The sequence below is a fragment of the Haliaeetus leucocephalus genome, unplaced genomic scaffold, assembly GCF_000737465.1.
Source record: "Haliaeetus leucocephalus isolate CR32 unplaced genomic scaffold, Haliaeetus_leucocephalus-4.0 Scaffold110, whole genome shotgun sequence".
Classification (NCBI taxonomy): domain Eukaryota; kingdom Metazoa; phylum Chordata; class Aves; order Accipitriformes; family Accipitridae; genus Haliaeetus; species Haliaeetus leucocephalus.
In genome coordinates this window covers 2,280,208-2,294,792 of record NW_010972546.1, presented here as the reverse complement: position 1 = coordinate 2,294,792, position 14,585 = coordinate 2,280,208, and the positions used below count along the sequence as shown (strand labels likewise).

The window sequence follows — 14,585 nt, the reverse complement described above, 5'->3', positions numbered from 1 at the left end:
TGGGCAGGGAGGGTTAGAGCTCTGGTCCTAAACTCCTGCATTTCCCCTTTCAGAAAAACTCTCTGGAAAACTCCTTGGCAGAAACTGAATCTCGCTATGGCTGCCTGCTACAACAAATCCAAGGGCAGATTAACTCTGTAGAGGAGGAGCTGGCCAACATCCGCTGTGAGATGGAGAGTCAGAACCAGGAGTACAAGATGCTCCTGGGCATCAAGACCCGCCTGGAGCAGGAGATTGCTCAGTACCGGGCACTGCTGCAGGAGGGACAGCAAGACATTGTGTACGTATTCCATACTATAGCAAGGAAATAAAAAGAAATCCTGTGTACTTAATTGCTAATAGATACTTCTTGTCCATGGAGCTATAACAACATCTTTTTTGACCGAATATCCAGTGGTTAGGTGTCTTTTGGTGAATTAATTACTTTCCTTTTACAGTGCCTCCCAAGGAGCTTTCCAAGGGGGTGGTAAATCGTCCCATTCATATTCTACTTCCTACTCTCATTCTCAGTGTGGTGACATGACAGGTAAGACAACACTTTGTAAGAATATGTTTATTAGTGGGTTACACCTGCCCCAAAGACTACAATGTATTTTGTCAGAAAAAAGTTTTGTATTTTTGGCTGGGCAAGATTCCTAGGTGCAGTAGTGCAGGAGTGAGAGAACCTCACTGACTCTGCCACAGAGGAATGAGGTTAAAATACAGTCTCGCCCTTCTCTCTACCTAAATATAAAATACAGATTATAAACTTTACAGAATGGGGTATGCTTTTTTGCTTATTGGAATGAAAAAAAATACAGTTCTGAGAAAGCACCTAGGGTATTGCTGGGCTTGGAGCCTCTGAGCTTCTCTTGCTAACGCAGCATGTTAGGTGAAAGAATTCAGTTCAGCAGGAAAGATTAGATTTCCCCTTAAGGCAATGATTTGCTCTGTCTTTATACAGGACAGTCAAGAGTGTGCTAGAGCAATAGCAGTGATGCTGGCAACCTCCAGCTGAGAGGCACTGAACCTGGACCATGAGAGACTGAAGCACTTCTGCAGTACAGCTGATGCAACTGGAATAATTGAGAAGGAGTGCCTGGTCACCCGCCTCATCACCCCTTCTTTCATTCTGCAATGCTTGTCTTGCTCAACTTGTCTTTGTCAATTGGTTCTTTGTTTAAGGGCTTAAATTCTGCTGATAACACTGCCTCTAATAAAACTTTACTTCTGCAATGCAAATAAAAACAGTGTGCCTGAGAAATTTAATTTAACAAACTTTGAACAGGTATTTATCAAGCTAACCAATCAAATACAGGTTGCCCTATCATACTTTGTAACATAGTCTCAGGAAAATCTGGTTTGTACTAAGAAAATGGACACCATGCTGAGATAATATCACTGAGTAAAAGGAAATTCACTAATTCTGAGCATGGCTGTATGAAGGCTGTATGAAGTGTGATGTCTTCCAGGCTCTGCCTATGGGAACTGTCAGTCAGGTGAGAGTGTCAGAACTCTCTGCTCAAAAACAAGCGGTATTAGGTTGAAAACAGAAATCCATTCTTGACACAATTTTTCTCCTTCCTGTGAAATTATAAACCATTTACCATTTTGTTTTCTAATGGCCACTAACAGATTACTTTCTGGCCCCTTGCCTTGCTGCTTTTTACTGAAGACACTCTGAATGATGTGAGTGAAAGGAGAAAGAAAATACCAATGATGGGTAATGCTCTGAAGATTATTTAATTAACTGTTAATGTACTAAACTGTGTTCAGCCACTACTATGACTCATCTGAGTCCATTAAGCTTTGGCTTTACTCAGCTCATCATAGCTAGGGTTCCTGTGAGAAGGTGTGACTCAGTATAGGTTGTTCCAGTACATCTGGGTTTCCTGACATCAAGTATTTCTACACCTTTGACTACACAGAGAATTACATATTGCTAACTTCTGTTAGGAAATACAGCCAACAAGGCAATGTGCCTGTTTCCTTCAGTTTCATGCACCAAAAACATTCCCATGTTTTATGATAGAAATTTCAATTCAAACACAAATATAATACCAAGAACCCAATTTTTGTCGGTACACTCAATTGGCTGATACTATGCCTTAAGAGGAATGAGAGAGACATATTTCATCCACTGAAAGTATTTTCTATACTTTATTTTTCTGCTTAAGAAGACAAAATATGCAATAAAATTGGAGATGAGAGGGCAATACTACATTAGAACAGCTATTTTATAATATTTTGCTTTCTGAAGATGACAGTGAAGCCCTTTTTCAATCTCTGTGTGCATCAGATGCACAAAATCAACCAGGTTTCATTCAATTATAAGCACCTGTTGTTCCCTTCTCCACCTATCAAATCTGGTCTCTAGTATTTGCTGTTTCATTTAAGACTGAGGGTATTCTGTTAGGGTAATTGAATGAAAGGTTTTCTCATCATAAACAACTTACAAGGGTATTATTTAGGTTAGGTCTTCCTTCACTAATCATGTGGCTTGGCTCTGCTATCACACTATTGTAATTGCAGTCTGCAGTAAGTATCCACAAAGAGATACTTTCTATTCATGTCAAAAAAACAGGTTTCCAAACTGACGTTTTTCAGGCCAGCATCAGGAATTTGTATGAACAAAAGCACTCCTCCAAAGAAAAAAAAAGGGTCATTTCAGGTTTTAACAGTATAGAAAGTGAGGTACAGCAAATGCAGACCGGACTTTCATCTCCAAAGGCTGCCAGAATTCACATCTCAGCTGTACTTAACATAGCCAAAACAGCTTAAGAAGACGTCTTTTTTGAGGCAGTATTATGGAAACTTGAACTACAGTTAGTGTATATAAATAAGTACTGAAAGGTTATTTTGCTTCCTTCTAATCTTCCAGAAGTACAGAGAAGTATTAGAATGATCAAAAATACAGTCTTGCGCATCCAGAGAACTCAAGGGAACACCAGAGCTGCAGTATGTCTTTCCCCATTTCTGAACTAATTTGTAAGAATGCAAGGTCTTTGTGAAATAGGCAGCACTATGAAGAGTCTTAAGTTAAATCTGCAAAACGAAAGCTATGCAAAATCTTCAGACTGAAAGGAGTGGATGCACTGCAAGATTGCCAGTCACTGCAGCAGGATTAGGTCACTGGTGGAGTCCTCCTTCTGCTGACAGTACAACACCTTTTGCATATCACCACTGATTCATGAGGCACTAACCTCCATCTAAGAATGAGGCAAGGGCTGTCCTGGGGAAAATGCATGGAACATGCCATAGGTGTGCCAAAAGCACAGCATGCCTCACTGCCTCCATCTAAGGCTGGCAGATGCTCCAGTAACCTTGTATATGTTCAGTCAGGTATCTCGATATCACTGTCTGCTCCTGGCACTCACTTCACTTCATCCATGGTTCTCAGAAAAAGCAATACGGTTGCTTAACGTTCTGAAAAGATCTACAGGAAAGACAAAAAAGGGCTTTGGCAGGGAGGAATTTAGAATTCAATTAGTTAACATCATTGATAATAACAGCATATTCTAGCAGGTAGAGAGAAAGAGAATAGGAAAGGATTGCTACACTGGAAGAGCTTAATTTCTCTTGGGAATTACTTTTAAACTTCTCCTTTTTCAGTGGTAGAAAGGGCTACTGAACTAACAATTTAGATAGACTGTAGAATTAAAATAGCTCACATTTAATAGGATTTTCTTTAGGTCTCCATGTGTGCAAGATATAAGGGTCCAACCCAGGGAGTCACATAAGAGAAAAGTAAGAAAAGTATCTGGGGCTATGGAAATCGTTCATCTCTGAACAAACTGAAGAAATGCACAGGTAAGTGATGCTGAAAGTTGATGGGTGACAGATGAGGAATGCACAGATGGAGCTCCTGATGAGACTCACGGGCGTAGCACTCTTCTTACCAAGACCACAGTTGACTCATTTGTTGTAGAACAATTAATTACCAGTAATTGTTTCTGAGGTTGTCCTCTCCCTCCTGTGTGACTAAAGACATATACCCAGTAATAGCATCATAGCTTCTGTGAAAACCACTGACTACTTTTGGGTTTTTTGCCAATTCGGAGTATCTGTTTGTGGCTCTGCATCCAGTTTCACCAGTGAGCAAACAGCACTTGGAAAGGCTTCATAACACTGTTACTTCAAACAAACTTTTCTGATTTACAGAGGCTCATGGGGTGCATTATGAGCAAGAAGTCTTCCAGGGCAAGATATGATTTCAAAGCTCTAACAGTCTCTTCAAATGGCTGAGGAGCCTCTATACCCTCTACAACAGAAGATGTCTGACCTTTTTCTGTCATCGCAGGGATTACAACTGTTAATGGACCTTAAGAGACTTGTGAAGTAAATCGGTATGTCCACATTGACTCACAACAGCCACCTCAGGCCAAAGAGCTGTGTCCACAGGATGGTGGACCAAAAATGCATAGGAGACATGGAAATACCCATGAGTTATGGAATAGAAAGTCTAAAGTTTAAGTATTTGTGACACAGTTACAGCAGTAAGCATAGTTAGATCAGCTATTAAAAACAAAAAAAAAAAGAAAAGAGGGACAGAGAGACAGAGAAAAGGCATCTGTTGATGGTATGAAATTACAGCATTGGGAAATGTTTGAAATTGTTGGGTTAGATATTATGATGCAACAATGCCGAGAAGGAGATATAAAATCAACACCTCTGGCATTAATGCCAATCAGCAATAAACATCTCATAGGGAAGAATAAAGGTGCATTTCAACAATCTAATGAGGAAAATATGACTAAGGAATCACACCCTGTGAGAAAATAATTTTTATTTTTTAATAATGATGACTCAGTCTCAATAACATATGCAAAGCAACTGGTTCTGACGTGCAGATAATTAGAGACCTACCAATAAAAGAACAATCATAATTATGAAGATCAAAGTATTACATTATCTTCAGCATATCTATGAAAATCTGTGTAGGGGTATCAAGAAAGAGGGTAAATGGCTTTCTGTGATTCTTCAGTCAGCCATAACACGCATTAGTAACTTTTATGGGTCTCATAATTGTTACGGCTAAGAGAGAAAATGTTGCTCCAGCCACAACTGCAAGCTGTGTATAAGTAAGATCGTAAATGAAGAAACCAACAATGAAATGAACTAGTAATTTTTAACTTCCAAACAGAGATGAATTCCCATCAATGTTTAACTCCTACATAAAGAGGCCCCTTGTCTTTCAGGCTTAAAATGTATGTTTTCCAGAAGTTATTTAAAGGCAAAATTTCATTTCCAAAGGAGGGTTCATCATATCCTGTTCTCTTACAGAAATGCTGCAATTGTGCAGCAGTGTTAGAGACCTCTGCAGTGTTAGAGAGGCAAAAGATAGAAGGCAAGGGGAACTAAAGGGTCATCATAGCTGTCTCTAATGTATGAGGATAAAACCCCTACCATCAACTGATCAAGGTCAATCTCAAAACTGTTTCTCTTTTCCATCCAAAGCTCCCTCAACAGAAGCACCTTCCAGACCCCTATGCCTCCCATAGATAAAAAGCTCCCCTTAGTTTCCAGCCCAGATACACTCAAAACCAGATTATGCCCTTTCCTATGTGGACAACAGGATTGTCCTTTATTTTAAATAGCCATGGTATCTCCTTTCTCCAGAGCAAGCTGATAATCATCTTAGCCTCCGTTTTGCTGAGTTGAAAAGCTGAATCCTTTTGCTTTCCTCTCCCAAGACAGAGTCAGTGATACCTTATAGATTCTACACATCTATTTCAGTTTAAAATAATCTTTGAGTGACTGGAAATCTGCACAAAATTTAAAAAAATAATAACTTTAAAATTACATTTCTGCATGTCCATTGCTTTGTGCAAGACATATGATTATTTCCTGGAAGTGATACTACAAGAGTTTGGTGAAAACAGAAATATCACTGCTTCTTTAAAGGTTATTCTATTGAGATTCACCACTAAGCATTCTGAAAGACAGTGCCCATGATGAGCTTTCTGTGTAGGGAAGGACCTAAATTCTTAGAGATTCTGTTTCCAGAAGTGTCAGTTACTGGCAGTTCTGCAGGCAAAGTGAAAAAAGAACCACACACAGTGTGCCTGACTTTGTATTTCTCCAATTCTGAAATTAAAGCAGAGTAACTAGATGGTGCTTTCACCACCTGCTTTCAGGACAAAAAAATTACTACAAAGAACAAAGAAGAACTATTAAAATGAGTTTCACTCACTAAGTAGCCAGCAACATACTATCTGAAACAAAATCTAACACACAGCCACCCACCTGAAATTATAGTGCATGCTTTGGGTGAATCAGCATGCAAACACAATACCAATGGGGAGGGCTGTCCCAAGCCCCAAAAGAAATTCCCCTTAGCACATCACTTTTGGCATGAGCACTAAGGCTGGCAAACTTCATGGGAAGCTGGACTGCCTTACAGGTGACACCCACCCAACAAGGTATAAATAGCCATCACTGAGGAGAGAAGACTGCAGTCTGATTTTCCGCATCAAGCTGTGCACCAGGCTTTGCATTTGGGGCTGGATATCTGATTACTTCCACCATGAGCTGCAGCATCAAGAGAACATCTAGTACCTCTTACAGGAGCGGTGGAGGTGGAGGCGTCTGCGGTGGTGGTAGTGGCAGGAGTTCCTCTGTCTCCTGCAGGCGATATGCCTCCTCTGTGATAGGCGGTGGAAGCTATGGTGGGGGAGCATGCAGCATTGGCTATGGAGGGGGCATGAGCGCTGGCAGCCTTGCTGGTGGCTTTGGTGGAGGCTTGGGAGGAGGCTTTGGTGGTGGCCTGGGGGGAGGCTTTGGTGGTGGTTTTGCAGGAGGCTTTGGTGCTGGGGGAGACATCCTTCTGAGCGGCAATGAGAAGGTCACCATGCAGAACCTCAATGACCGCCTGGCTGCTTACCTGGACAAAGTACGAAGGCTGGAGGAAGAAAATGCTGAGCTTGAGCACCACATCCGGGAGTGGTACAGGAAACAAGCTCCCAGTGTTTCAAAGGACTACACCTCCTACTACCAGACCATCGAACAGCTCCAAAATCAGGTAGGATAGCCCCGACTAACATGGCTCCATCTCCTGCCTGCTCTTCTCCTTTGTAAGGACTTCCTCCTTCCCTCTGGCACTGGCTCTAAAGCGGTGGGAGGGAGCTACTGGATGGCTTTGCTGGTGGTACCGCAGGCAGAAAACTGCTGAGCTGCGCTTCCCATCTCTTGGGGAAGCAAACCCCCACAACCACCCCACAAGTGAAAGGGCTGTGCTGTGGGGGCACAGCCTGAGGCATCAAGGAGTGCTCCACCAGGCCCAAACATGCTGGCGCACGTAACTGAAATCCCACATTGTACAGGTGGCTCCAAACCAGGCATGTGTGGTTTCCAGTCCTTCCCTCTCCTCCCACCCAGTCCAGCTGGATGGAGTGCAAAGCCAAAGCACCTGGACTGCAAGATCTGAACTCCCTTTGTCTCTGCACACTTCTACATATACCAGCTGGAAGGACCAAGGCCTTCCCTTACAATCGGCTTTTCTTATAATGAGGCGAATTACAGCATCAGGGACAAAGACTACACTTCCTTACACACCCCGAGTGCAGAAACCCATAGGTGTTGGTGATCTCCCAGCATAAACATTCTTCTGTTCTTTCCCTCATCAATATTTTCTTTCATCAGAATGTCTGGGGAAGCCAAAATCTTGCACACACCAGTTCCTGTGGCATGGCTTTTCAACAACTTTCTGTAACAATGCCCTACCAAAGCTTTAGGTCTTCTTTCTTCTTGTCCTGGATGTCTAGAACACAGAAAGACTCCTCTCCAACTTCCCCTTTTGCAGATCATTTCTGCCACTGTGGACAATAACAAGCTGCTTCTCGACATCGATAACAGCAAGATGACTGCTGATGACTTCCGAATGAAGTGAGTACCTCTCTGTGAACCTTGCGTCTTTCATGTCATCAATTTTACAAGATTCATGAATGCACGTTATGACACCCTGTTCTAAGTGGTATGACCAAGCCTACACATTGTAATGAAATGAATGTGTAATGCTTTTTGTCTTTGGTGAAGGTATGAGAATGAGCTGGTCATCCGTCAGACTGTGGAGGCTGATATTAATGGCTTGAGAAATCTCCTGGATGATCTGACTCTGGTTAGATCTTCACTGGAATCCGAGCTAGAGTCCCTGAAGGATGAGCTGATTGCTCTTAAGAGAAACCATGAGGAGGTACGATCCAATGATACGTAGTGTGTCCAAGACATAGTCCTTTGTCTCTTCATGGTTCCCAAAGTTACATATCAAGTCATTTCAGCCTTATGTCATGTGACTGTCATTCCTTTGTACCTTGATACTGCTTTGTCCACTGTCCCCAACACAAGAAATGACCTGTGCTCTTTTGTTTCTCTCTGCAGGAAATGAGACAGCTGCAGTCTCAGACCGGTGGTGACGTGAGCGTGGAGGTCAATGCTGCCCCTGGTGAAGACTTGACAAAGATACTGAACGACCTGAGAAACGAATACGAGCAGATCATTGAGAGGAACCGCAGAGAGGTTGAGCAGTGGTATGAAGTCAAGGTACGTAGCAAAGCACAAAGTGGAGTCTCCTTCTGTGGCAAAACCCAGACACCCTGGTACTGGCCATGCAATGCCTTTGGCTAAAAGGAGGTGGCTGCTCACCTGCACCTCACTTGCACAGCTCGGGGAATGGGAAGGAAAAAGCGGCTGGGGAAAGACTGCAGTGGCAGAGAGGGAGCAGGCCACATCTGATGTGCAAAGGGGGGTCAAACGTCAGGGTGTACGGAGCAATGACTAGGCTGTCCTCGATGAGGACAGGATGAAAGGGAGAGGCTCCCTGGCTATCTTAGTTCTCAGTCAGCAAATCTGCTCCCTGAGGGGATTTTTCTCACTCAGAAAGTGTGTTTGGGGTTTGACTCCTGCAGATTGAAGAAGTCAATCGGCAGGTCACTTCTAGCAGCCAGGACATCCAGACAAGCAGCCACCAGCTCACTGAATTGAGACGTGAAATGCAGAACCTGGAGATCGAACTGCAGGCGCAGCTCAGCACGGTACGTGGGGCAGGATCGCTGAGGGCCCTTCCCTCCTCAGAATGGGCAGGGAGGGTTAGAGCTCTGGTCCTAAACTCCTGCATTTCCCCTTTCAGAAAAACTCTCTGGAAAACTCCTTGGCAGAAACTGAATCTCGCTATGGCTGCCTGCTACAACAAATCCAAGGGCAGATTAACTCTGTAGAGGAGGAGCTGGCCAACATCCGCTGTGAGATGGAGAGTCAGAACCAGGAGTACAAGATGCTCCTGGGCATCAAGACCCGCCTGGAGCAGGAGATTGCTCAGTACCGGGCACTGCTGCAGGAGGGACAGCAAGACATTGTGTATGTATTCTGTTTGCAAATAAGGATATAAATTCTATCACAATCTTTTCTCTGTTGGGACTCACAGAAGACAGAGTTGAATGTTCACCTACCAGTCTGTTGGTGAAATCTAAATACACAGGGGTTTTTACAGTATCTGCATTGAAATGTATACATCATAAACTTAATAAGCATATCAAACACAGAGGGAAACACAGAGCATATAGTCACTGACATATTTTCAATTAATCAGTTCCTCTTGGCCTGTTTGTGCAGAGTGAATTCCATGAGAGGAATCACCATACAAAACCAAACTGTAATCTACTGCCTTCTGTCAGCAGATGAGCAAGCACAGCTGGACTGTGAGAGTATAAGAATTATACTTCTACAGCCATTTGTTATTTCTGCTTCTACAGCTTTCTAGGAAAATATAGCTGAAGGGAATGAAACAAAAAAAATATAAAGAAATACTTGCAAAGTCCAGGAAAAGCTGAGCTGTTACATGCACTGCACATTATGTCACAGTATGTCTGTTTATGCATGTATTTACCATTCCCTTCATTAAAGCTCCTTTCCTTACACAGAACGTCTCAAGGAGCTCTCCAAGGAGGGGGAATATCCTCCCACTCTTATTCTTCTACTTCCTATTCTCATGGTCAATCCGGTGACAAGACAGGTAAGAAACATCTTCCAAAGAGGATCCTAATTTATCCTGTCCCCATGGCTTTCATATTTTGTTTCACCTCTTTTCTTGTTAATACTATCCCTTGTGATATGACTTCCACATTTGCAATTGCAAGAGGGATTAAACCATTCACAATCAAATCTCTTAATTTCAAGGTGTCTTAGCTTCAGTTACAGAAACAGAGTAAGCTCCTTTCCCATGCTTTTGCTAACACAGATGGACATTTAAACAATGGATACTTCTGAAATGTCAGTGCTGCAAGAGACTCTTGATTTCCCTATCAGAGTAATGGTTTCTTCTTTCATTCCACAGGGCAGTCAAGAGTGTGTTAAGATACTACTGATGCGTTGGTCTTCCCTGAACTACCTACTGCCATCTGAGCAGCCTGGCCTACAGCGTGATAATACACACAGCACATGCACTGTGTACCTACCCAATGCACAGATTGCTTTACAAATGTTATTCATGAAGTCGAGATGAATAATTTCTAGGACTTTCCTAAAATTATCTACTTTTTCCTTTTTATACTGTTCTTCACATGCAATCACTGTATCTATGTACACTTACCTGCAGTGCAATTGCTGATCTACTTTCTGCTGATAACAATGCCTCTAATAAAACTTTACTTTTCTGCAATGCAAAGAAAACTGTGTCCCCAACAATCTATTTGGTATATTAATATTGTATTTAAATTTAGGTGGAACAATGAGATATATCTTCACAGAGAAATTAAGTTTGGGTGTATTATGTAATATGGCCCCAAAGAAAATTGTGTATCCTAACTTAATCAGATGATGTCTGGATAAAATATTGGAGATGAATGAATACATTCACATTAAACTCAAGAGTGACACCTATAGGGAAGAAAAAAGGATGGGTGAACCCTTTTTCATAGCGTACATTGCAAGGGATGTGCAAGCAGTTGATTTGCCAGTTCAGCAGCTGCACTGAAACAATCAGAATTAATTAACCCCAAAATTTCATGAAAATTTTGTCAAATCAAAAACATTTTCCTTTGGGTCACTGAACGAGAAATGAACCATATTCAGGCAGCCCTCTCTCCCAGCTTTTAGATGAAGGGTCTATCTAATCTTGTTCAATAAAAGCAAAGGATTAGATCAGGAAATGAGTGATGAGTATGCAAATAAGTTCTCCTTATAACACAAAGTTCAGTTGTTAGGATTATTCCTTCTGACTTGCTGGAAGATCTGGGCTCAGGTCTTTTATCTGGTGGTTCAAAATAAAGGAAGTGTGTTCTCTTATTTCATAAGACAGTATTCCTAGCTCCATGGTTGTACAGTGTTCTGGATGGATGGGTGGAGGACGGCGGGGTGGAGGCAAAGTTCAATCTTTCTTACTAAAACTGCTCCACTTCATGTAACACACATTACTTGGGCTTGCCAGAGGAAGAAAAAGTAGTGAAATATCTCACTCATTTAAAACCTACAAATCTGTATTTCAGTCTTTGATTTGCAGTGGGCTGAGAAAGCAGCTTAACAGGGTCTACCACATATCAGGTAAGTGAGTCAACTGCCTCCCTGTACAAATAAGGGTGGGTCTCACAAGCCTTCATTGTTCTCTGAGTAAATCACTAACATTTTTTATTCTGTCAAACAGCTTTGCACTTGCACTTTGGTTTGCAAACAGATTCAGGTCAGGTAAAATACCATCTTTTTGGATAACAATATTATTTTATAAGGCATCAAACTGCCGACATGTTACAATACAAAGCTGAATTCTCAGCACAGCAGAAAAAAGAGATGAGCCAGAGAAACTATTTCCCTAGAAAACAAAGGAGATTTGTAAAGTCAAAGCAAAAATACCTCTCCCTTGAGCCACAACGGGACTCGCATGCTCCTGTACAAGCTAACACAGACTCACGTTCTGCCTTATGCTCCATTTTACTTCTCATATCAACCAGTGCTGACTACCTCAAAAAAAAAAAAAAAGTTCCAAACGTCAGCACTAGCCAGCTATAATGGACTTTGGGATGAAATACCTTATTTGACCACAGTTTAAATAGAAAGAATGTTTCTGATCCCAGAAAGGAGCCCATTGTGTTCTAAGCTGTCTGTCAGGAACATTGTCGAGTCTCCTGCTTCCTTTCTGCTCTCTCTCTTAAGTGGGAAAGGGGAGAAACCTCTGTGCTGGGTGTGCTGCCCTCAGTCTCTGCAGAGCATTTTAAGAGTAATGAACTCAGGGCGCGTCCACCGCTGAGCTGAGCCGAGCCAAGCACACCCAGGTCTGGCTTCCCTTTGACTTTGCTGGATGGACTTTTTAGGTAGGACTTACCAGAGCATAATTTGCCTATCAAAATATCAAAGCCCATCAAAACAAGACGGGGTGAGCTGAAATCAGTCTACATTTGCAGTGTCAACACAAGGGAATATTGTACTCTGCTCTTTTGTGGTTCAGTACAGTGCTGTTCCTCTGGCTAACCACACAGCAGAAATATGTCCTACAGTTTGGTACAAGGGATAGGCTTTTTTTGAAGCTGACAATGCAGCATGTCAGACCATACAGCCTGTCGCTTTGCACAGCAACCTCTAGTGGCAAATTCAGAAAATATACAATAGGATTTGTGGCAGAAACTGTTCAATATATTCTCAAAATTAAATTCAAGCCTCAGACCTTGGAAACGGTTAGGCCAAGGAAAGAACAGCGTAAATAATAATAAAATCAATACGTTTTTCACAGGGGTAACATTGTGATACCAGGGGTGTAATAAACCAGATTAATAGATTGACAGTAAAAAGGTTAGAAATCAATTCATTATGAAGGAGAGGGAAGAGAAAGAGGAACTATCTATTTCGCAAAATTTTGCTTGAAGGTTTTGAGGTAATTCCATATGAAATCAGCAAATTCAGATTAAGTCAAAACCTCTTGGATTGTTCTTGCATGCGTTTAATTAGCATTGAAGTTGTTTTGTCTCTGTTTTCAACTCATTTAGTAGCAACAGTGGCTGTCACAGACAGACAGGGAGCCTGGTATTACCAAGCAAAGAGAAGAATTTTATTAAGAATGAGGTTCAATTAAATGGTGCTGTGTTTAAAAAAACAGGCCTGTAGGGGGGACTGTGGAGATACTGGCATTTTGTACTGTTACTATTTCCAAAGGCAACCAAAGTTATTGCGCATTATAATCTTTGGGTGTGTTTGAGTTTCTTAGTTCTGGAAATTAATCATCTCCACCTGCATAATATGACATTTTCAGGAGGTTAGATGAAGATGAGAGGGGGAAATGGCTGGATAGAGAAGAACCCAAAATAAGAACCAGAAATTAGTGGACTGAATTCTCTGAGGGGCTTTATGCTGGATCAGAACTATCATGTACCTGCAGGATCTAGACCCGCAGCAGATGTTTTCATTTGCAAAAGCAGCTGTCAGGTATGGACAGGTACAACAGCCCATTGCTTCTAAGTCTTGCAGCTTTGTGCACACTCCTTCCAGTCTCTTGCACTCTTGGCTACAAGGAAATGGTATCACTGAGGCAGCACCTGCTGCCTGCAGCCTGGCCAGGCCCTTTCACTTCAGACAACATTTTGCAAGGTAGACTTCCCTCTTGGGCCACCCCTCCCCCAGTCTCAAGTAATAAAAAAAAAATAATCTGTGATTCACTGTGCCTCTGATAAAAAATCAGATGAAAGGCAGCTACTTTTGTGATACTTCTCACATTTACCAGCCTACCATAATAATGAAAATAATAGCAGTCAAGTTAAGCAAATACAAAAATTCTTGTAGGAAAATCCATTCTTTCTATATTCCAAGTAACATATTTCTATTAAGTTTCATGTAATACATAATATTTTGGAGTGCTAATCCCAATAAACTTCTGAATTTCTTTAAGTATTCTCACACTATGGCAGACATTAAGGGCAAATGGTCTCTAATGGTTGATACAGTGAACATGTAATTTCACATGCACTGGAGCTGACTTTCATAACTAACATTACTGCCTAAAGAGAAGTTTATGCACACTGCAATTACTGCTAATAACCCACTATTAATAAGCCCACGCTCAGAGATGCATTGCAAAGACTGGCTGCAGGGAACACCTTTCCACTGGCATGCACTCCTGTGCTTAACTAGTCCTGGCAGCAGGAGTGCAACTGTGGATCAAAGGCACTTACAGCCTTATTAATCAATATTTTCTTACAAAGTTTCTAATCTTAGTTCAGTTCTTTCCCACAACCCGATATCAGACTGTCAAAAATTATGGCAGTACCAAAAAGTTCATAGTGATTACACACACGTAAAGATTTTAAACAAATGCTGACAACTGCTCTCTGTTGAAAATGCATATCACGAGAACCTTACAGTTTTTATTAAAGTTGAATCCATCAGAAAAGAGTGAAAAGGCACTCAGTAAGTATTTCAGTCAACTTAATTTGGTGATGGTGGGCAGCCCAAAATATCTAAACAGCTGGCACAAACCTTAGTGATTAATTGAAAGAAGATTTAAAGCTGAACACAAGTGTCAGAGGCTGGTGGAAAATCATGGTTCTCCGTTACAGTTAATAGCCAGGACTGTCCGGGAAGGTAACCCACCTGATACACACAAATACTGTGAAATTTGCCTATAAACTACTTCT

The 14,585-nt window shown here is 41.7% G+C and overlaps 2 protein-coding genes across 2 annotated transcripts in view; both read left to right on the top strand.

Annotated features, from left to right (window-relative positions):
- Positions 1-963, top strand: part of LOC104842922 (keratin, type I cytoskeletal 10-like) — a 14,304-nt gene extending 13,341 nt beyond the window's left edge. Inside the window, exons 6-8 of the mRNA XM_010585580.1 lie at positions 54-280; positions 438-526; positions 944-963. Coding sequence (XP_010583882.1) covers positions 54-280; positions 438-526; positions 944-963 — 336 coding nt within the window. The remainder of the gene's footprint in view (positions 1-53; positions 281-437; positions 527-943) is intronic.
- Positions 964-6,505: 5,542 nt separating this feature from the next.
- On the top strand, positions 6,506-10,326 carry LOC104842921 (keratin, type I cytoskeletal 15-like). Its single transcript, XM_010585579.1, has 9 exons — positions 6,506-6,707; positions 6,756-7,000; positions 7,781-7,863; positions 8,014-8,170; positions 8,356-8,517; positions 8,883-9,008; positions 9,104-9,330; positions 9,894-9,985; positions 10,307-10,326. Exons 1-9 carry the CDS (start codon positions 6,506-6,508, stop codon positions 10,324-10,326), a joined length of 1,314 nt encoding a protein of 437 aa, XP_010583881.1.
- The last annotated feature ends 4,259 nt before the right edge of the window (positions 10,327-14,585 follow it).